This window comes from Mastigoproctus giganteus, chromosome 2 (assembly GCF_048544385.1).
Source record: "Mastigoproctus giganteus isolate SK-2022 chromosome 2, ASM4854438v1, whole genome shotgun sequence".
NCBI classification, from domain to species: Eukaryota; Metazoa; Arthropoda; class Arachnida; order Uropygi; family Thelyphonidae; genus Mastigoproctus; species Mastigoproctus giganteus.
The window spans coordinates 72,178,464-72,202,964 of NC_143576.1; the positions used below are offsets into that span (position 1 = coordinate 72,178,464).

At 36.1% G+C, this 24,501-nt stretch overlaps 1 protein-coding gene across 3 annotated transcripts in view; it reads right to left on the reverse strand.

Moving 5' to 3' along the window:
* The window catches only part of Crag (DENN domain-containing protein Crag), an 878,555-nt gene that overhangs the window by 575,965 nt on the left and 278,089 nt on the right, over window positions 1-24,501 (reverse strand). For all 3 annotated transcript variants that reach the window (XM_090389072.1, XM_090389068.1, XM_090389077.1), the window contains one exon: window positions 15,479-15,560. In XM_090389072.1, coding sequence (XP_090245198.1) covers window positions 15,479-15,560 — 82 coding nt within the window. The remainder of the gene's footprint in view (window positions 1-15,478; window positions 15,561-24,501) is intronic.

Consider the following 24,501-nt stretch of genomic DNA (forward strand, 5'->3'; position numbering starts at 1 on the left):
AAAAAAAAAAAAACCCCCAATTAAGACTTCTTTACTTATATAAAGTCTAGAAGGTTGGGAATGAATCAGATTAATCCACTTGATATCGATGGTTCGATTGTCGTTAACCCTTTGGCAGTAACCTGATTCTTTACTTATATAAAGTCTAGAAGGTTGGGAATGAATCAGATTAATCCACTTGATATCGATGGTTCGATTGTCGTTAACCCTTTGGCAGTAACCTGATTCTGCTCAGGTTACTGTCAAATTGAATGAGTATTTTGCATCTACATTCACACAAGAAGAATTCTGTATAGAAGTGGAGGCCAGAAGCTTAAACTCTAACAGGGAGTTAAATGATTTTGTAATAACTGAGAGCAAATTGAAGGAGAAATTGCTGAAGTTAAACATAAGGAAGACGCCTGATGGGATCTATCCAGTCATATTACAGGAAGCAGCATAGGAAGTAACAGGGCCCTTAGCCATGATTATGAGGCATCCTTGGATGCACTCATAATCATGGGAAGAGAGGTCCCCACGGACCGGAGTTGGGAAAATATATCCCAAATTCATGACTACAAAGGAGAATCGAAAGGTGACATGAGTAATTACAGACCTGTTAACTTCTGTTCCAGGGAAAATAATGGAGTCACTGGTTAAAGAAGCACTACAGGATCATCTAGACAAGACAGCAGTTACAGTTAAGACAAGGTATGGATTTGTCAAAGGAAAGGCTTGTGTCACCTCACCAATTTTATTGGATACTGTGATGTAGCCACAATGGAACTGGATGCAAAAAATAATTCTCATATCACATACTTGGATTTCAGGAAAGCTTTTGATACTGTTGAACATGGAAGAATACTGTACAAGTTCAAGCAGTATGGCCTTGAGGGCAAGTTACTTCATTGGGTAAAAAAATGGTTGAGTGAGAAAAGACAGAGAGTGGCAATCAACAGACAATGCTCTTCATGGACTAATGTTATTAGTGGAGTTCCCCAAGGGTCTGTGCTGGGCCCACTGCTGTTTTCTGTATTTATCAATAATGTTAATGGATATCAGGCTTAATGTCCAAATTTGCAGATGATATGAAAATTGGTAGAGCTGTTAATAACAGCAAGAATAAGCTATTGCAACAGAATCTAGAAAAGTTGAGCAGAGGGGCTGAGAGGTGGCAACTAAAGTTTAACATTGAGAAATGCAAAGTACTGCATATGGGTTGCAGTACGACACTCGGTAGTGCAGAATGAAAAAGACCTGTGGGTTACTGTGCAGTCAGATATGAAGTTTCATGAGTAGTGCAGACGGACTGCCAGAGCAGGTCATGGGGTCTTGTCAATGATATATGGGAATTTTGCTTGATGGAATAAGGATTTGATTATCCCCTTTTATACGGCAATGGTCAGGCCATACCCTGAGTACTGCATACAGGTCTGGAGGCCTCATTTTAGGAAAGATGTTGAGCTACTAGAACAAGTACAGAGAAGGGCAACGAGATTAGTCAGTGGAACCAAGGGGTACTGTTCACAAGATAGGCTTAAGTTCTGCAAATTGCAGTGTCTTTAGACTAGGCACCTGTGAGGTGATTTGATTGAGGCGTATAAGACCTGGAATAATTTGAGCTCAATGCTGAGCATCTTTCCTTTTGCCGAATTAGTCACCCGAGGGGACATAATTTCAAATCAAGGAAAGACATTTGTAGCAGATATGTGCAGAAATTTGTCTTTAGCCAACGGGGTTTTTTTTAACCTTTGCCACCAAAGTAAATTTATTACGAAATTTGAAAAGTATATTCCTGCAATGCAAATAATGAAAAAATACTTATATATATATATATATATATAATTATATAAAATTAAACGAGACAGCAACTTTAGCCGAAAGCCTCCAAATAATTTAGAAATTCAACTAAATCCAATTAATAGTAAATCCATATTAAAATTTAAAATATAAAACCAATTATATAGAAATTTAGCGGCAGCCTATGGCAGATATAAGCTAGTCTGTAATCAAGTCACAAAGGAGATTAGGCAAGCAAAGGAAGATTACAAGAAATCTTTGGCAAAGGATGCAAAATAAAACAGCAAAGAGTTCTCTACTTATGTAAACTCTAGAAGCAAACGGATGAATCAGATTGGTCACTTAACATAGATGGTTTAATTATTGATGATCATGCTCAGGTAGCTGATAAACTGAATGAGTATTTTGCCTCTACATTCACACATGAGGAGTTATTCAAAGAGGGGATAATCAGAAGTTTATGAAACTCAAGTGGTTTTGTAAAAACTGAGAGCAAAGTGGAGGAGAAATTGTTGAAGTTAAACATAGGGAAGGCACCTGGGGTGGTTGGGATCTATCCAGTTAATTTAAATGAGGCAACAAAGGAAGTAAGCATAATTATGAAAGCTTCCTTTGACTTTGGGGAGGAGATGTGCAAATGTGTCCCCAGTTCCCAAAGGGAATCAAAGGGTGACATGAGCAATTACAGACCTGTTAGTTTGACTTCTGTTCCAGGGAAAATAATGAATTCACTGGTTAAGGAAGCGGTGCAGGATCATCTAGACAAAACTGGAGTTATAGATCAGGCACAGCATGGGTTTGTTAAAGGGAAGTCTTGTCTGACAAATTTGATTGGATACTATGATGCAGTCACAAAGGAATTGGATGCAAAGAATAGTTTTGATATCATATACTTGAGCTTTAGGAAAGCTTTTGACACTGTGGCACATGGAAGACTACTGTACAAATTGGAGCAGCATGCCATTAACCCCTTCCCAGAACATTTTTTTTCCGGAAAATGTGCCGTAACTGATCAACTTTTTTTTATTTTAAAGATTAAAAGTATGCATCATGCAAATACTCATTGTATAGTTTTTTGTATTTTTTATTAATTTTTTTGTAGAAAATACAAGGGAGTAATTTGGGCTATCCCGAGTTATCTCGTATACACCAAAAAGTGTGCAAATTTTTTTAATAAATTAGTGCTTGAGCTAAAAGAAAAGCACAGAAAAAGTCTTCATTACTCATTATATAAATAAATTTTAAAAAATCAAGTGGAACACACAAGCAGTAACCTCCCGCCACAAGCAGTAATCGCGAACTAACTACATTCAGACACATGGCCGCCACAAGTGGACAGGCGAGGTAAGCGTTACTTATGGGCGGCAGTTCAAGAGGGCACCGAAATATTTTTCAATATTGTTCTTGTGAATTATTTTCGTGGGTTCAGTATTCTGCATTTAGGATGGCAAATTATATTTTGCTTACTGGTGGCACAGGAACGTGCGTTACTGTTCTGACATTGCTGTACAATTTAAGTAAAACTAAGGCGAGTTGTTTGCTGCCAGGCGTAAAAAAATCATGGAAAAGGTTGGGATTTACCTGCCTAATGCAAAATTAGCCAGATAAATGCCAGAGAAAATACGTTTCAGTCCTAAATTTGGAGGTATTATTGTTTGCTTTGGGTATTATTGTATGTCGAGATATTTTGTGTAGTTCCAAATAACTTTTAAAACTAAAAGCGAGATATCTCGGGATAATCCATGAAGGGGTTAAGGGCAAGTTGCTACAATGGATAAAAGGATGGTTGTTGAGTAGGAGAACACAGAGGGTGGCTATCAATGGACACTGCTCTGCATGGAATAATGTTATTATTGGAGTCCCACAAGGTTCGGTGTTGGGCCCATTGTTGTTTTCGGTATTTATTAATGATGTTGATGAAGGTATATCAGGGTTAATGTGTAAGTTAGCAGACGATACAAAAGTTGGCAGGTTTGTTAATGACAGTAATGATAGTACGCTACTGCTACAGGATTTGGAAGTTGAGCAGATAGGCTGAGAAGTGGCAACTGAAGTTGAACATTGACAAATGTAAAGTACTGCATATGGGTAGCAGTAACCCCAGAGTACCATATCAACTGAGGGGTACTACACTCAAGGTAATGGAGAATGAAAAGAATCTGGAGGTAATTGTGCAGTCAGATATGAAGTTTTCTGAACAGTGCAGAAAGGCTGCAAGAGCAGTTCACGGTATCTAGAATTTTTCTAGCAAGGATAAGGGGTGATTGTCCCTTTGTATAAGGCAATGGTCCGGCCACTCCTTGAGTACTGTAATCAGGTCTCGAGGCCTCATTTTAGGAAGGATGAAGAGTTGCTGGAACAAGTACAGAGAATGGCAACAAGATTAGCGTGTGGAATAAAACATTGGTGTTACCAAGAAAGGCTTAAGTTCTGCAAATGCAGCTTCTGGAGTCTAGGTACCTGCAAGGTGATCTTATTGAGGTGTTGGCTTTGAATGAAAATAAGGCCTTGAATCGATTGAGCAAGCTTAATGCTAATTGGATTCTTCCCCTTGCTCAGGTTACTCACCTAAGGGGGCATAAATTCAAATTGATGGGCAATTGCAGAATAGATGTGCGGAAATTTGCCTTTAGCCAACAGGTGGTTGATAGTTGGAACAAACTTCCTTCTGTCATAGTGGAGGTCAACAACTTAAATAAGTTCAAGGCAGAACTACACAAAGATTTGGAGTGAATGGATGGGTGAAATGGTAAGGGTGGTGTCTCTTTTTTTTTTTTTTTTTTTTGCTTATGCTATATAAACTTGCTTTCTTTCTCTCATATTCTGAAAAGTAACAAATTCTGAATCTAAAGTTAATCCAAGTATTTATTAAAAAAAAAAAAAAAAAAAAATCCAACTTGATTTCCTCTTAGTGATCAAAAAAAGTTTCCCAAAGCTTCAGGGGGTGTAAAAGGCTAAGTTTCAATTATTTTGTTTAATTGAGTTATGGTTACAAACTTTATTCTAATTGAAAATACAAAACTTTAATTCATCAGATACTTTCTACACTTTTCATTTCTTTACACATCTTAACTTTAAACATTAAATAAAACCAGTTATTCAACTTATTAAACATTTATCTATGGTGACCACTATCGTAAAACTAACAAGTTTTAGTATGTAAATACATACTAAAAAACAAGTCATAACAACATCAATGAACCTTAAAACAATGACTATAAAAGACATTGTTCCTTTTCTTCAGCACAGAAATTAGCAAACTCATTGCATGAAAAAAGTTCCTTTAAAATGTGATTTATATGTTAGATTGCACTGGCAGTATAAGTTCCATGGTCATCAGAACGCCACAAACAAAACATTACATTTCCTTTAATTTTCTTACAACGTTCAAAATCACTGCTTAAAGAAATCCTGGTAAAGAAAGCTCTTACCTTGTATCTTCTTTGCATAACATAGCTGAGAAAATGCCTTTTCACAACCTTTATTAAAATATCCAGAATGAAGAACATCAGTTCTTAAATATCAGAGTATTCCTTTTAAACAAAACAAATTGAACACTGTCGTAGGCTTTGTAGTACACATAGTGTCACTTCACAAAATATTTTCAGCTAATAACTCAAAATTGAGGAAAATTATTTAGAAATACTTAACCTTTTACTGATTGAATCCTGTTTTTTTTTTATTTTAGAAACAAATCATGCTCATTGAGAGCATACTCAATATTATCATTAAAATAATTTTTAGTATCTAAACTTGCATATCTATATCATGCTTTTTATATTACTATCCTAATTTTACATCATATTCTCCTCCTCTTTTCACTCTAATCGTGTTGTCATGTAAGCATTTCTTAGACAGTGAGTGCTATCAACAGCACAAGTGAAAACTCAAAATAGCACTTTTTCATGGCTTAAAAATTACTAGGATGCAACAAGATAATATGAATTTGAATCTGTTTCACAATGAAGTTATTCCAAATTATAGTTTTACATTCTGACAAAAATATATACGCCTTTTATACCGACCCTTGAAGATATCAGTTTGCAGACAATGAATGAAAAGTTCTGCCTTCAACAAACAGATAAAGGGATAATAATCTTCGAAAAAAAAAAACCCAGTCATGTCATTGTGGTAAAAATTCTGTTCCCTTTATAGTGATGCCCTATCACTATAAATTGGACCTATCAAATAGGTGCCACTACATTTATATTTGCCCTTATTCGCAGTTTAGTAAAGACCTTTTTTACTAAATAATTTTGGAGGGCACTGTTTTATCCACATAAAGCAATTTTTCTGAACAAATAGTTTTAATTTTTACAAAGTCAAAATTTATATATACAATTTTCTTAATTGATCATGTTAATTAATATTATCTTAAATAGCAAGACCCTCACCTTTTTACAGGAATGGGGGATTCCTCTTTCCCCTTCTATATATATATATTTAAACTGGTATACAGTGTGTGTGTGTGTGTGTGTGTGCTGCCTAACCATTAATATCCAGACAACTCCACTGATAGCTGTTCATATTTTACCCAAGTAAAATGTGTCAGAAACTATCAATATGTTCATAGGCCTTAAAAGAGACAGTAGTACAACTATGAATGCAGGATGCCGCAGTTGATTGAGTTAGCAGACTTCCAGTGCAGAAAAATAATAAAACAATCTGTCTGTATATCACATTTCACTGGCAGGGAGGATCTCTAGGTTCAAAATTAGTGATGTAATCTGCAAATAGAAACAAACTATTGCTGAAATAGTCAGAAAACAACCCAGAAAGCATCTTAAGCTGACAGAATAGGAGAGAGAGAGAGCCTCACAAAGTACTGCCCATTTGAATGTATGTCAACGTTGTTGCAGCACAAAGAGGTCCTTAGTGAAACGATAGGACATATGTCAGCACCTTGTTAGTTGTTGGCGCATCAGCTTCTATGGCCATAATGCACTTCCCAAAGTTTTGCATTTTACTGTGATCCAAGCCAAAGGCAGGAATCGAACCCGCAACCTTTGGGTTGCCAGGTAGGCAACTTAACCTACCTGGCTGGCCCGGTCGGCTGTGTCAGCACCAATACAGTGTGTAGGACACTGTATGATATGGGTTACCATGGTTGTCCTGCTGTCCAAAAGCTACTAAATCCCTGACTAATGCCAGATTCCATGTAGTAGGTGTATAGTAGCCCACCATTCTTGGACTGCTGACCAATAGAAAGCTGTGCCTTTGAGTGTCACATGGTTTACCAGTCTAAGGGTTGTTACTGGGTGTAGTGGATCCTAGATAACACTACCCGCCGTATTATGATGACAATAAAGCAAAAGACAGCATGACGTACTGGGGTTGCTTTTCATGATTTGGTCTAGGACCAGTGGTTGTTTTCGACAAACCCATGAATGCTGAGGTCTACCAAATGTCCTGGATAGTAATGTGTTACCTGTGTTGTGGCATCGCATCAGGGATTGCTCATTCCTGTATCAAAAGACAACCAGTCTATGTCATACTGATTGCACTGTCACAGACTGGTCTGAGGATATGAGTATCAAAACGTTGGACTGGTCAGCCCAGAGCCTGACCTCAATACTACAGAAAACATCGACAATGAATTAGATTACTGAAAAGATTTCCAAAAAACAGAGCTGTATTAGTTGCTAATTTGAAGGCTGAATGGTGGTATTAGACAGCATTTACAAAATGCGATAGAAGTGTTCCAAACAGATTAGAGGCTGTAAAAAGCTAAAAGTTTCAGCACACATTATTAGTTTTCCTGTGAATATAGCTTATTTGTGCATGTGTGTGTGTGCGTGCATGCAAGCACCTGGAAAAACAATTGGACTACTCTATCCACTTATGTGCTCCTACAACTTTGAAAATTTAGACTTCTGAATATTGCAATAGTCTCATTTATTAAGATGTGTGAAATGACAGAGCAACATCCTATATGATGGACTAACTACTTTCAATCAAATGGCATCACTAAAAAGACTCATCTGGCATTTATTTAAAAGAAGTATTACTATCAGAGTAGTGTCAAATAGACAAACGTGCCCCGTCTTTAAAATAAATTTAAAACTGGTCTTTTGTTGTAATTTAATTGAAGGTATTGCAATACCCAGGAAATGTATGAGAGGGGAGTGTGTGGCATTGCAAAATAGAGTAACCAAATGTTCAGTTTTGGGGACTGATTTTGATTGTTTCCAATTTTGGATGTTACATCCCATTGTCACCAAAAAAAAATAATTTTGGGGAGCATTGTTTTATCCACATAAATCAATTTTTCTGAACTAATATACAAAGTTTTAATTTTTACAAAGTCAAAATTTATAATATACAATTTTCTTAATTGATCATGTTAATTAATATTATCTTAAATAGCAAGACCCTCACCTTTTACACTTCAAATTATTGATGTGCAAGGACATTTTAATAAAGCATCAATATGAACTGTATGTTCATTCACTCATGCACTACTTATTGATATTGTGTTGTCTATTTTACACCTAAATTAATCAAGGTAAGGAGAAGATTTATAATTAATGATAAAATAAAGCATAAAATACTTTGTCTTCATAAGATGTTTAAAAGGATTAGAAAGAATGACACTAATCAAAAAAATACTGCCCTGATGACAAACTTGAATCCACAGTATGAATAGAATTTCATACTGTGGATTCAATGCCTACCCTATTTATAAGAACAGCCAGATATCTTTGAGCTCCTGCCTATACCTCCACCAGCAGTGTAGAATAATACCAAGCCATCTTGGCACTCAGATTCAAAAGGAAAGTGCCCCCCCTCCACTTAACGAAAAAGACTTTGAATGTCACATCATAACATCATAGCACTGCTAATAAACTGTGCCACTGTTTAAAAAACAATCAAGTAGAGTGATATGAAATTTTGCAATGCTGAAATGACATTTTTTCTTTGAACAAACTTTACAGACGTACAAAACCAAATGGAAATGCAAATAGTGGAAATGATTATGCAATATGAAAGTACAAATGATTACAAACAATTTGCTTAGGATTTTATAACTTTGTTATAACACAAATTTTCCTGAACAAGTCAGGATCTAGTAAAAAAAAAAAAACTAGACTAATAGTTACAGACAGGATTATGTGAACTTTTCTTTATGTAAAATGTATTCTAGTTTTTACATTTCTAATGTGAACCAATTGATAATTTTACAAGAATGAAAAGTAGTCACCCTACATAAATTTATATATTAAGGTGCTAGAAAGCCAGTGGTAAAAATTATATCATTGTTACATAGATGGTTCCAAAAATGGCCCAGATTTTTCTTCGTCTGAACGCATTTTGTCTTCATTTTCAACTCTGAAAATATACAGTTCTATATCATTGCAATATTTGCTGCAGCATAGCATCCACCCTACTGATTACTACACTACCTGATACCATGAAAAAATATTTGCAAACACTCCCACATTATCCCACCATTCATTTCTTCATAATATAATTATCAACTCCCCCATTGATGAGCCTAACAAATCTCATGAATCAATATCCACATACCAACGAATACGTGTTTTTCTTTACTCACATTGTTCACGCTCATATTCAGCTATACCTAAAATTTAATCCAAGAAATTTGAGTAAATCCTCTTTCAAGAAAATCCTCATAAATGAATTTTTTTTATCAATTTTTAAACTGACTTTTTTTAAGGAAACAACAAATTTATTATAAAAAAAAACAAAAAAAAAAAAAAAAAAAACAGACACATTAGATGTAAGTTCAGAACACATAAATGTGAAAATGTATTATTTCCACACACTTTTTTCAACTTATGAAGTTACTTAGTTACTGGAGAAAATAGAAACAGTTAAGTTAAAAGTTTCCAAAAATTTCTAATTTAACTTTCAATTTTGTAATTCATTACTACCAATGTTTGATATCTTTAAATTTCTAGTTAACTGCAACCCTTGGCAGTTAACTGCCAAGGGTTGCCAAGGGTTGACAGCATCCGTGTCAACTATTAACTGAAACCTCCAGCATCATAATCTACAAAGAACAACAATACACTAAGGATTTGCAAAATCATGGTGCAGGTTTGAAAGTTTGAAAATATTCCTTAACACACTCGCTGCTTATGAATACAAACATGCAGCATCGGGTTTTCCATCCACTGGAGGGAAAAAGTCCCTACTTTTAAAACTTTATCTTCCAATTTGACAGAAGAAAACCAGATAATTTTGTTAAGCAATCTTATCAGAGGCAACTAATTTAATCAGCAAGAAGAAAGCCGAAAAATGTCTCTACCCTCTCCAATCCAGACTGGCTCAATCTCATGGTTTTCGATCCAGGATCAGAGGTTATCAGAAAATCCAACCTCAACAGTGTTAACATCTAGGACTTTCTTCATCAGAAAATACCAGAGCCATTCATTTCTCCAGTTTAAAGTCTCCAGAATAAATATATCTTCATTCACCAACAATTCCACCAAACTAGCCACCTCAATTGATCTTGAACCTAATGGCTGGAGTCATGATAAGGTGTACAGAAAAAATATTTCAGATTCACTGAAATCAAACTTTTAGTACCACTTTCTCGGCAAATTTTTGCTTCTAGACCAGCATCGATTCACTAAGGCATTTCAGCATGCTCAACTGATACATGTTTTCTTCAATTCATTTCCATGATTTATGTAACATGACAGAATAAAGAGAATTTGCACTTCCTTTCTATCACCACTGCCTCTAGCTCAGTTAGCATTAGCATTAGTAGAGGCACATGATGCAAGAAAGCAAACTTATACAGCAACAGCCAAAAAAAAAAAAAAAAAAAGTACTGATCCATTCATTCCAAATGTTTGTCTAGTTCTGCCTTGAATTTATTTAAGCTATCAACTTCCACAACAACAACAACAGATGGAAGTTTGTTCCAGCAATCAACTACCAGCTGGCTAAAGGCAAAATTCCACACATCTATTCTACAACTGTCTTTCCTCAGTTTGCATCTAAGCCCCCTCAGGTTTGTAATCTTAGGAAGAGAAGGAATCCCATCAGCATTGAGCCAACTCAATCCATTCAAGGCCTTACACCTCAATCAGATCTCCTTGCAGGTGACTAGTCTCCAGAAGTTGCAATTTGCAGAACTTCCTCAAGTCTTTCTTCATAAGAGCACCCTTTGAGCCCTTCACCAATCTTGTTGCCCATCTCTGTACTCGTTCTAGCAACTCTATATCCTTCCTAAAATGAGGCTTCCAGACATGTATGCAAGGCTTGGCTTGACCAGTGCCATATACAAGGGAATAATCACCTCTTATCCCTGCTCTCTGCTCACAAAATTCAGGTATATCATTGACAAGACCCCATGACCTACTCTGGCAGCATGTCTGCACTGCTCAGAAAACTTCATATCTGACTGCACAATTAACTCAGGGCGCTTTCATTCTACACTAACCCGAGTGTAACACCACATAGTTGGTACATTTCTCTGGGGTTACTGCTACCCATATGCAGTACTTTGCATTTGTCAATATTAAATTTCAGTTGCCACTTCTCAGCCCATCTACCCAACTTTTCCAGATCCTATTGCAGCAGCATACTGTCATTACTGATATTAACAACCCTGCCTTTGTATCATCTGCAAACTTTGACATTAACCTTAATATACCTTCATCAATATCATTGATAAAGATACAAAACAACAATAGGCCCAACACGAACCGTGAGGGACACCCTAATAACATTACTCCACGCAGAGCAGTATCCACTGATTACCACTCTCTGTCCTCACCCATTCAATCATCCTTTAATCCAATGTAGCAACTTGCCCTTAATGCCATACTGCTCCAATTTGTACAGTAATCTTCCATGTACGACAGTATCAAAAGCATTTCTGAAATCCAATTATATGATATCAAAATTATTTTTTGCATCCAGTTCCTTTGTGACCACATCATAATAGCCAATCAAATTGATCAGACAAGACTTCCCCTTGACAAACCCATGCTGTGCCCGAATTATTACTCTGTCTCATCTGCATAATCCTGCAATGCTGCTTTAACCAGTGACTCCATTATTTTCCCTGGAACAGAAGTCAAACCGATAGTTCTGTAATTACTCTTTTATTGTGTCACTCTTTTATTTCCCTTTGTGAATTGGAGATACATTTGCACATCTCCAGTCCATGGGGACTTCCCCCGAGTCCAAGGTTGCTCTCATAATTATGGCCAAGGGTTTGTTTACTTCCTTTTCCACTTCCTTTAATATAACTGGATAGATCACATCTACCCTAGGTGCCTTTCTTATGTTTAACTTCGACAGTTTGCTTTCCTCACTTTGCTTTCAGTTATTACAAAATCATTTATCTCCCTGTTAGAATTTGATAAACATCTGGCCCTCTCCTCCTTGAATAACTACTCATTTGTGAATGTAGATGCAAAATGCTCATTTAGTTTGGCAGCTATCTGAAAATGATCATCTACAGTCAAGCCATTGATATCAAGTGAACCAATCTGATCCAACACCTTCCTTTTAGAGTTTATATAAGTTTGTTTGTTTGTTTGTTATTTGGTTTTTAGGAGCATTAGCAACTAAGGCCATATTGCTCCGGGATATGCGGTGGTCATTCCCTGACCTTTCCACATCTTCCGTATTTGGTGGTGACGGGCTCGAACCCCGGTCTAATCAAGAAGCATGTGCTACGCACTGCTGCTCCTTCCCACCTGGCTACGGAGGCGCCCGTTTATATAAGTAAAGAAGTCTTTGCTGTTTTTCTCTGCATCCTTTGCCAAAGATTTTTCATAATCTGCCTTTGCTTGCCTAACTCCTTTGTGACTTGGTTACAAACTAGCTTGTATCTACCATAGGCTTCTGTGTGAATTGATAATTTATGTGCATCCCATGCATTTTTCTTCTCTGCCATGAGCCTCATTAGTTCATCTGACATCCATTAGGGCTTAAATCTAGATCAGCAGTTCTTAGTTGGAACAAAAAGCCTAGGAGCTTCCAAGATTACTTCCTTGAATGCTTCCCATTTAGAATTTACTGTTGGTAACACCATCAGTTGGGCCCACTGTATAGAACTTAAAAAATCTCTGAGACCACTGTAGTCACTTTTTTGCCCTTTCCTTGCAGAATCATTTCCACTTCTGCCTGCAGCTCAGATAAACTGAGCTGCAGGCAGAAGTGGAAATGATTCTGCAGCTTGGGGGGGGGGGGATTCACAGATTAATCTATTGGTCTGTGAATCCTTCCCCAAGCTAGCAGTTTTCCGACCCACCTAACATTGCCTAGATAGCATCATTCTTGCACCCTCCTATTTAAGTGTATCCCACCCCTATAGAAGCAGTCTCTCCTGTTAACAAGCAAAGACCACACTGAGAAAAATTCTACCCCATGAGCCCTACACAGTCTCTTCAGGGCTGAAATGATTGACAAGGCCCTCTCATGTCTGGGCAGGATTGCAGACCCTTTCAAATTTAACTCTAACCCTAACATTGACCTGTACGTGCTTAATAAATCCACAGATTTCCTACACTTATTGTCATTAGTGCCAACGCGTACAACAATATCACCTTTTGTGCTCTTAAAACATGATATCTGCTCTACAATGTCATCAACTTTTGCCCCTGCTAGACATACCTTGGTCCTATTCCACCTATCCCTTTGCACAATATATTTCCCGTTTCCCTGACAATTGAATCTCCAACTATAACTAGCTCCTGTGGTACCAGCACATTCTGCTGCTGTCGTTCCTGGCATAAGAGTGAGCTCTGGCATTGAATTGGTCAGCTGAGAACTTGATGCCCCTGACTTGTTTCCCTGACAATTGAGTCTCCAACTATAACTAGCTCCTGTGGTACCAGCACATTCTGCTGCTGTGCTGAATTGGTCAGCTGAGAACTTGATGCCCCCCCCCCCCATTTTAATTCCTTTGACCTGTTGCTATTGATCCTCTGATATCTCTGCTCCAGAACTATTAATTGCATCTCAGGTCCCTGCTGAAAGTGGTTCAACTCTATTAGAGAATATAAGATTGCACTCTTACCTTCTCTAACAAATCCATAACCTGTATTTGGAACATTAGCTTAGGCCTGCTCCAAGGAAGCCTCTCAGCTTTGTTCTTGTCAGCAGTTCTTTCCTCTTCTTTCAAATCACCTGAAATTCACCTCTTATGCTGAGACATTTTTCTGGATTTTCCATTCCCTTCCAGCAATGTCATCCTTTTTGATTCATTATGTAAGGCTCAATAACTGATTGATACCTTTCTGGATTATGATCTTTTTGGTTTGCATGCAAGGCCCCTTAATCCTTACAATCTCCTTTTTCTACAAGTTAGAATACAAATCTAAATTGATCTGTCCTGAAAACCAGATTAAATTCTTAGGAGTACATATGGATTCCAACTTTCTCTTCCACTGCACAAAGCTTCGACCTACCAATCTAAGGGCATTTTGGTTTATGAAGTGTGACTTTACTCTCATTCATAATTCAAATGCTATATGGAAATATTTTTCTATCTCTATCCTACATCACTTCCTCTATGCATCACTAATATGATTTTTCATCCTGAAATCTGTCCTTCAGCCTATCATGTATGCTGAAGAGCCTACATGACTTCCTTAACACTTGGAACTTTCTTCAGTGGTGAATTCCATCCAAGGCAACCAGAGCCACTCTATATTGTCTATCTAAACTCTCCAGAATAAACAGTATTTGAATCTTCAAAAACGCCATCAAGCTAACCACCTACCTTCATCTTAACCCTTATATCTCACAATTCATAAAAATTGTGTATTTAAAATAATTCATTCATATTAAACTTAACTTTTTCAGATTTGTTATCTCCATTTTCATTGAGCTTGTAACATTTTTAATTTTATTCCTTTGCTAAAGCCACAGTTTATATTTTATTATTATTTAAATTTTTTACATATTTTATATTAAGTATTTTATATATATTTTTTTTCATCATTTAAATAACATAAACTCCTTTAGCTTGGCTGGACCAGAGTGCTATCCTTACTTATTTGATAGTAATAATTATGAGCGGTAGTTACTAGAACAGATGGAAAATCATGCTCCCAAATAACCTGTGTATTAACATTATATTCTTCATTCATATACTGTTCACTTTCCTCCAACTAATTCAGGTCCACACTCTGGACTATTAGTTTATATAAGGGCAGAGTGTCTATTTCTATCCTAATTTTACCTCCTGTTAGCTAAACTGCTATAACATTGTCTGTGATCACTACATACAAATAGGTACAGAAAGTGTGTTATTTGTTAATCAGTTTTTTTTTTTAAGGAGCATTAGCAACTAAGGCCATATTACTCCGGGATATGCGGTGGTCATTCCCTGACCTTTCCGCATCCTCCGTATTTGGTGGTGATGGGCTCGAACCCTGGTCTAATCAAGAAGCGTGTGCTACGCACTGCTCCTTCCCACCTGGCTACGGAGGTACCACAGAAAGTGTGTGTGTGTGTGTGTGTGTGTGTGTGTGTGTGTGTGTGTGTGTGTGTGTGTGTGTGTGTGTGTGTGTGTGTGTAAAATATAAGAGATTATAGTAAAGAGTAAAAACAGATATATATATATATATATTTCTTATGTAAATAACATCTTTAGAAAATTTCTATTCATTCATAACAATAATTATGAAAATTGATATGAAAATTCCAAACTGATATGAAAATTCAAATCAAATTACCATTTCATATGTATAAACAAATTACTTACAAATGAATGGAATTTGTATCAAGGTCAACACAGGTTACATCATCAGGTGGATCATATAAATCAAAGTATCTTGAATCCACACCTGAAAAAGAACAAAAATAAAAGAAAAACATTTTCTTTGCAATTAAAATAATTCCTTACAGTTCACATTCAAAATTTACATACACATTATGAAACCCAAAAGCTATGAATCCTTTTCACATGGTATTACTTATCAAGATAAATTTGCTTAGTAAAATTTATGCATTCACTTCAAATAATGAATTTAGCTAACAGGAACATAAAACAGCACACTTTGCCATCAGTCAATGGTGGTAGGAAATAGGTATGGTAGGAGGCAATAAAACATCAAGTTGTTATTGTAAAAAGAAGTAGAAGTAAAATTGGACACAAGTTGTAGCCAATAGCTTTGGCAAGAGACCAAAATGCTCAATTAATGTTTTCACAAAAAGCAAGTTTTCTGCTCTTAGCCTGTTCAAAACCAAGTTTGAATTAATTAATAATTCCTAACCAACTGATGAAAGTCTCCATATAGGCAGAAAATGAAGCTGGATATTTAAACATAAGCCAGTTATCTTGAAAAACAATGGTTTAGACAAGAGATGAGATTTTGTGGTGAAAAGCAGAATAAAGGATTTCACTGACATGATGAGCAAACACTGGATTCAGAAAATTTTAAGCAGGAACAAGAATCAGAGCTTTTCCCCTTCTGCATTTTTGTAATGCCAAAAGACACACAAGGATGAGAATGGCCATGAGATGGAGGCGCTACTGAAGAAGTCAACATCACCAAATTATGATTAGAGGTACCTAGAGGGCAACTAACATTTTCCTTCAAACCATACTTTCAAGGGTTATCAGTGAGGTTAGCATTGTCTGCTTTGTGATAGGTAAATCAAAAAGCAATGACCATTAATAATTGAAAATCCTCAGCACCTTCAACAGCTGGGAACAAATAACCACAAAATTGAAGCCAGCTGGAGTTCTGAACATTAAAATCATCAAGGAAAATTATCCCATTGTTACAAAAGTTAGAATGGAGAAAGTAGAGTTTCAAAGAAAAGAAGTCAAAAGGTTATGAGTGATTAGTATTCTGGGAAAAGTACAGAGGAAAAAGATCAATTTGGCAACTGAGTTTAAGCGAGGAGATCAAAAAGAGAAGATTCCAAATGAGAAACTCTGTGACAAGGAATATGAGAGATATTCCTTGTCAGAGGAATATCAGCAGACTTGTGTAAAAGTATCATCTATGAAGTGAAAGGAATCAGAGCAAATAATTAAGGCAAATGAGATAAGTAGTATATGAAGCAATTGATAACTCTAGGCAATGCAATTTTTGCCTCCACTAATATATCAGCTCTTTTCAGTCGATTTTTATGCACAGAATTTAAAATAAAATATCACACCACATCATAATTTCTGCATATAGAGATGATTTTGTTTTTTCCCCATAATAGATATATCTTACAATTTAGGGAAGTACAAAAAACATTGAGGTGTGGCATTACCTGCAAATAAAAATATTTGCATATGCTTATAGACAGCAGTAATGTTAGAGAAGGTTCACATGGTAAACCTTTTCTGCCTGCTTCCCATCTTTTGCTTTCATTAACGGAAAAAGGGTTATAGCATTAGTATGAGTACAGCATATCTATTGCATATTATTTGTTTCTTCTGAGATTTACTTAACAATGTTGTTGTTATTTGGTTTTTAGGAGCATTAGCAACTAAGACCATATTGCGCTGGTGATATTCGGTGGTCATTCCCTGACCTTTCTGCATCCTCCGTATTTGGTGGTCATGGGCTCGAACCCCGGTCTAATCAAGAAGTGTGTGCCATGCACTGCTGCTCCTGCACACCTGGCTACGGAGGCACCACTTAACATTGTATTGTCAAAATAAAGTGTATGGATCAGCTTTGTGATCACGTTTGCGAATTGAATTTTAATTTTATTAAATGGTGATTCTAATAAGAGAAAATAGAAGAAATATATTCTCCACAGGCTATAAAAGTAGATATAAAGCACAAATTTACACTTAATTATATTAGTGATTATCAAAATTAAAAGATATGTGAAAATTGGAAGAATATTTTCCACAGGTTAGCAAAATAAATTTAAGCTTATGTGTACATACTTTAATTAATACTGTAATATGTACATACTGACTAATTGATATTTCTATTCACCTACTTTGTTTTTGTTTCTTTTTTTTTTTAACATGTGCCGATGTAAAATTTAAAACAGTAAAAAAGAGAAGCAATCAATAACAAAGAACACAGCATGCACAAACTGCAATTAACATGATATGAGCAAGTGAGATACAGAGTAACAAGTTTACGAAGCTTAAAAAATAGGAATGAAGAGAAGAATTTGAAAATTTATTTATATTTTTTATATGATTGAAGATTTCAAGTAAGGGGAAACATATTTCACCATAATAACATAAAAACCCACAGAATTCCAACTATTGGTATTATTGCAAAAGCAATAAGATAGAGTTTACTACCCGTAATAATAGATTACACTAACAGAAAAGCACACTAAACCAGAAATTGCAAATTGTTTTATGGTAGCGACCTCCAGAAATGTGCTTTAGAAAAATATCACAATGGTGTTCAAAATTTATTCTTATAATTGAATATATGATAACAATTAAAGTATAGTGCATTTTAATGGTTTCAATTGATTTTTTGAAATTTGATTCTATAAAGCAGCTGATTCTACTAACCAATGATCATGTTAACTGGCGACTATGCAACACATCACAATTTTACGGCAAATTTTTTTTCAGATTACAGGTACATAGTATATATTGGAAAATACAGTACAGTCAGTCCTCATATAAGACGTGTTTACACTACAAGAATTCGATCATACACGATTTATAAATATGGGAACGATTTCGTATATAACACAAACCGAATTCGCTTATGCACGATTCGCCTTTATGTTTATAAGAAATGGCAGTCAAACACGGAATCACCACAACTGAAAGCAACACAATAGGAATGAAGAGAAGATTCTGAAAATGTATTTGTTTTTTATATCAGTGAAGGGGAAACACATTTCACCATAGTAACAAAAATTCCAGCTATCGGTATTATCGCAAATGCAATTAGATCGAGTTTACTACCAGTTTATAACAGATTCCACTAACAGGAATGCAATTGGAAATTGTTTTATGGCAGTAACTCCCAGAAATTGGTTTTGTAAAATGTGAGCTAGTGAGGTGTTAACAGAGTTGGCTCTGCCTTTACGGTGTTGTTTATTCAGTTGCTACACATTCACAGCTTTGTTTATGTGTATCATGCGTGCTTCCTCATTTTGTAATTCTGCTTAATTCCTTAAAAATGAGTAAAATACTTAAAAGGTGTGAAAAGGAAGCGTCCTGGTGAAGACACTACAGATTCAGAGAGAAAAAGAAAAGCAATATCGATAAACAGAGGCGGACTGGATCAAAAATTCTTACCCGGGAAAATTTGTAGTGGCCTTATACTAGCGTTTATGGCCAAAATCACACTGGCCTACGACCCACCACGGTTTCTCTGGTAAAGCTTATGGCCAGTCCGCCTCTATCACAGAGAAAAAAAATATGAAATTGTGAAACACTTTGAGCGAAATGAAAGACCTTGTGATACATGCTACAGGCCTAAATGAGGCAAAACCGAGAATTACAAAGAATGCAGAGAAAATAAAAACTTTCATAGCAAGAACAACTCAAAGTGTAATTAAAATCCATTAGATTAAGACACAAAGAATTGGAAGAGATGGAACAGCTGTCAACTGTTTGGATAGAAAATCAAACAAAAGACAAGTTTGCTTACGATAGAAGCAAAAGCATTAGCAATATTTTATTACGTAATAGTCACAATAAAATATGTAAGTATTTTATTACGTAATAGTCACAATAAAATATGTAAGTATTTTATTACGTAATAAAATTTATTGTGTTTGGTAATGTTTTGGTTACAAACATTACAGACATTGCAGAGAAAATAAAAACTTTCATAGCAAGAACAACTCAAAGTGTAATTAAAATCCATTAGATTAAGACACAAAGAATTGGAAGAGATGGAACAGCTGTCAACTGTTTGGATAGAAAATCAAACAAAAGACAAGTTTGCTTACGATAGAAGCAAAAGCATTAGCAATATTTTATTACGTAATAGTCACAATAAAATATGTAAGTATTTTATTACGTAATAGTCACAATAAAATATGTAAGTATTTTATTACGTAATAAAATTTATTGTGTTTGGTAATGTTTTGGTTACAAATGTGTGTTCAATCTTGGGTGGTCGGCACCTTACCCTATTTTCCCCATAGGGCCTGTTGTTTATATTGCACGAGGGTTTCTAGGAACACAACTATCGTGCTATACGAGGACTGACTGTATTCAGTATTCTAGAAAAAACTTATGCAATTTCCATTATAAAAATAACCTTTTAGAGAGATAAATAGCTTAGTTATATAGAGAAAATTTCAACTTCCAAGGTCTTGGAACAAAATACCAAAAAAAAAATTGTGTTATTGGGTTTAACATTACGATATTTTCAGGATACCATGGTGTCTCCGGAATAGATTAATATTGTAAAGCAAGGTCCACTGAATTTTATGTGCAGCAGTATCACAAGCTTTTCTAAAATCCAACGTCAAAATTATTTTTTGCATTTGGTTCCTTTGTTATTGCATCATAGTAACCAACCATGTTGGTCAAAGAAGATCACCCTTTTAACAAATCCATTCTGTGACTATGACTAGAATTATTTCTTTAACCAGTGACTCCATTATTTTCTCTTGAACAGAAGTTAAACTAATAGGTCTGTAACTACTTTGTCACCCTTTGATCCCCCGCTTTGTGAATTGGGGATAAATTTGCACATCTTCAGTCTACGGGGACATCCTCTGAAACCAAGGATGCTCTGTTAAATATGGCTAAAGGTTTTCTTATTTCCTTTGCTATTTCCCCTCAATATAAATGGAAAGATCCTATTCACCCCAGGGTCTTTTTTTACATCAAAAATTGTGCATTTTATATCTACAATAATAACACCTACTTATATCTACAATTGTAAATGCAGACGTAAAATTCCAATTCAATCTAACAACAATCTCAGCAGGATCATCAACAGTAAAATCACATCTAGAAGACCAATATGATCCTTTCCAGTCCTTCTGTAGTGTTTAAGATGACTACAGAAGAATTTGCCACTTTTCTTTGCCAGAGATCTCATAATCTGCTTTTTAAACTAGTCTACCTAATTGCCAACTAGTTTATAGCTACTGTAGGCTTTTGTATCAGCTAATAATTTATATGCAACTGATACACAACTGATATGGCTTCTCTGCAACAAGCATTTGACATTCATTCAGATCTTATATGCATTGCCTTGAAACAGCATATCTCATTTGTATAAAGCCTAGTAGCGTCTATGATTACTAGCCTGAATGCTTCCCATTTAGGTGCTGTTGGTAACACCACCACTTGGTAGCAAAGCATAGAATTTAATAACTGTGAAACCACTCTAGTCACCTTTATGAAACCAGACGTTCTTCCTTTCAGCTCAGACAGTAGTTAAAACCTTACATAAATCTTGGTGGTTCTTTTATCGGCAGATTCTTAATGCAGATCCGCAGATCAAGAATATTGCTCCCCACTGTTGCCTAAGTAACATGCTGCTAAAGAAAACAGTCATCCAATAAATCCACAAAAAAAACTTGCTAGTGTGCAATAAACCGACCTACAAGTTATTGTTAATATCAGTAAAGTAAAAATCCCCCATTAAAAGACATTCTTATTTATTGGTCTACTCTATTTGTATGTATAGTTGTTCCTTATACTCATGACAGTTATTAGGCCTATAATACATTCCTACTCCTCAGTGCTTACGTCACACCAAACTGACTGAAGATTGCAATAAGCACCCATATATTTTTCTTTAGAAATTCTTCCAGTCAGACTGGAATTCAAACTCAAACCTCTCCAAATGAATGACAAGTGGCAAAAATACTAAACTGTCACTGAGGATGTTTGTATCCAAGATGAAGAATGATCCTCAGGATTTTTGTGATGTTTGACATCAATTAGGTGATGCTAACATGTTTTATGCTGAATGTGTTGATCAATCCTAATTTGAAACTTTCCACACCAAATGTTTGCTTTTTTGAAGTTATTTTTGCACTCCCACCCAAGAATAGAAGGGATATATGAATCAGGGACTCACTGACTGACAGATCAAATAAAAGATTAAACTTTTCCTCACACCACAATGCACAAGCGATATATTCTACAGGCCTGACTGAGTTTGCAGGACCAATTAAATAAGGAAACTACTTTGGAGGCTCCAAATTTGAACTGATGAATACATTCAGCAAACAAAAACTTAGAAATCGCCCAAACTGACGTTGCACATCGCACCATCTCCAAGGACCATGCTTTCTTTATCTAGAATCCAAAAATGAGGGAAGGGAGAAGTTTAGCATTAGTAGTGGCAAATGATGCAAGAAACCAAGCTTATAACAGCAACAACCAAAAATAAATAAATAAAAGAAATTGCAATTATGAAAAAAACTACACTGTTTTTGGCAAATCATATAATGTTATGTTTAGCAAATATTTTTATCCATCAGAGACACTTAAATCAAATTACAGAGAAAAAGGTTTAGTCCAAGATAGAGTGGGATTTTTTTTTTTTTTTTTTTCGCTAATGAGCTGTTAATTACTAGAATTGGTTCAGGCTCATAGTTTTTTTGTTATATTTATGATAATTCCAAACACATGTATTAGAACCAAGAGTACTTAGTACCATTCTTGGGTAGGAAGTTAAGACGAAAAAAGATATTTGTTGACATTAGACTGTAATTTTCAGAAAACATGTAGGAAGGAAGGTTGTTCCAGAAAACGGCAGTTGAACAGAATAAACGAGGAAGATTAAAAGTTGATTCTGTCAATTTGAAGTTGGACAGTAAATAGATGGTGGCAGCACGTGTTCGGAGTGTTTTGAAAGAGATAGCAGGAATTATAGAATCTAATTCAGAGGAACACTCCCATGGAAGTATCTGTAGAAAAGGCAAGCAGCAGAAACATTACGTCTATGAGACAGCAAGTGGAGAGACTCTGTTAGAGATGAGTCATTAATTAACCTAATTGCCTTCTTCTGAATGGAATCTAGAAGCCTGAGAGAGGTTTTGGGGACACTGCCCGAGATGTGGGAACAATATTCCATGGTAGCGAGGATTTGCAATTTGTACAGAGTGAACAGCCGAAAGCGAAAGAGAAAACCAAGTTTTTTGGATGCAGAGGAAGCAATATTTATAATTGTGCTTGTGCCAAGAGAGATTAGAAGTTAGGGTAATCCCCAAAAGAGATATATCATTTTGCCTAGAAATCGGAGTATCACTAAAGATAAGCATAGGAGCAGAAGAATCCTTTTTGCGAGATATAAGACAACACTGAGTTTTAGAAGGGTTGAAATCAACTAAGTTATCTTTGTCCCACCTGAAGATCAGCATTTAAGGAATTGGTAGCAGATATTCGAGCAGTTAAAGCTGATTGAGCAGGGCAAGGTTTCTCAAAATGGAAAGCGGAATGCAATGTGCTATCATCGGTAAAACTATAGATAGGATTTCCAGTCAATGGAAGAAGGTCATTAATATATAATAGGAAAAGAGTGGGGGTAAGAACTGATCCTTGGGGGACACCAGCATTAGTGGAGAAGTTAGAAGATAAAGAGCCATCTACCATCACCTTCAGTGAGCGATCAGAAAAAAATCTGGATTACCAATTACAAAAAACAGTTGGCAAACCATAAGATGGAAGTTTGTTTAGAAAATCTTTATGCCAAACACGATCGAAAGCCTTTGAGATGTCAAGAGCAACTGCTTGAGATCCACCAAACTTTTCTATTGAATTTGATCATAAATGAGTAACATAAGCCAGAATATCACCAGTGAATCGACACTGACAGAATCCATACTGCCAACCGTTGATCAGACGGAAGGTTTCTAGGTAGTTTAAGAGTTGGCAGTTAATTGATTTCTCCATTATTTTAGAAATAGCAGAAGTAACTGCATTGGGAAGATAACTGGATGGGAGGGATTTCCACCCTTTTTAGGAACTGACTGGATATGAGCAAATTTGCAATCAGAAGGAAAAACAGCTTTGGAATAAGAAAGTGAAAAAAGGCGGAAAAGAACAGTAGTAAGATCTCGAGCACAGATTTTGAGAACAAGTGGAGAAATACCATCAGGATCTGGAGCTTTTTTAGCATCAAGGTTCGTCAAAATCCTTCTGACATCTTTTTGACCGAAGACCACAGAAGGCATTGAATGGCGTGTGTTGGGAATGGTGGGAGGTGTTTTACCAACATCATTAATACATGAGTTGGAAGAAAAATGGAATGCTAGCAGGTCAGCTTTATCCTTGGGTGAAGACAACAGAACCATCTAGTTTTGACAGAGATGCGAATACACACTACTCAGACTCCCTCCAGTCACTATCTGGCAGAGTAAAGGTAGCAAGATTATACACTAGCTGATCCGGAAGCCTCCTAAAGAGTTACCAATAGGTTCAGTCCGGTGTTCTAACTAGCAACCCGCCTGCGAACACCGTTTTAGAGCTGTACCCACAAAATGTAAGGAAGATTGGATCTCGCAATGATGTTCATGATAACCTGAAGTCATCAATTATACTGCATGATGGAAGAGATGGGGAAGGGTTGACCGGAACTTAGCTCTGGAGCCTAGACGTGGGTTGCACCACTTCAAGCCTCCAATAAGCAAAGTGGTGGTAGAGTTGCACCGGTTGAAGAGTCATCTACCACCTAGTATTGCCTGGTAACACAGAGGGGCGGAATTCCTCCATGTGGTGTGGGTGTCACACATCGACCCCTGTTTATGTTGGTTCACACCTGGGTGGTCACCCACAGTGTGCTTGTGCATGAAGGTTATACCCAGGATTACTAACAGTCCCACAATCCGGAAGGTGCAAGCAGAGTGTGAGGAAATTCAAAGTTCAGCTGG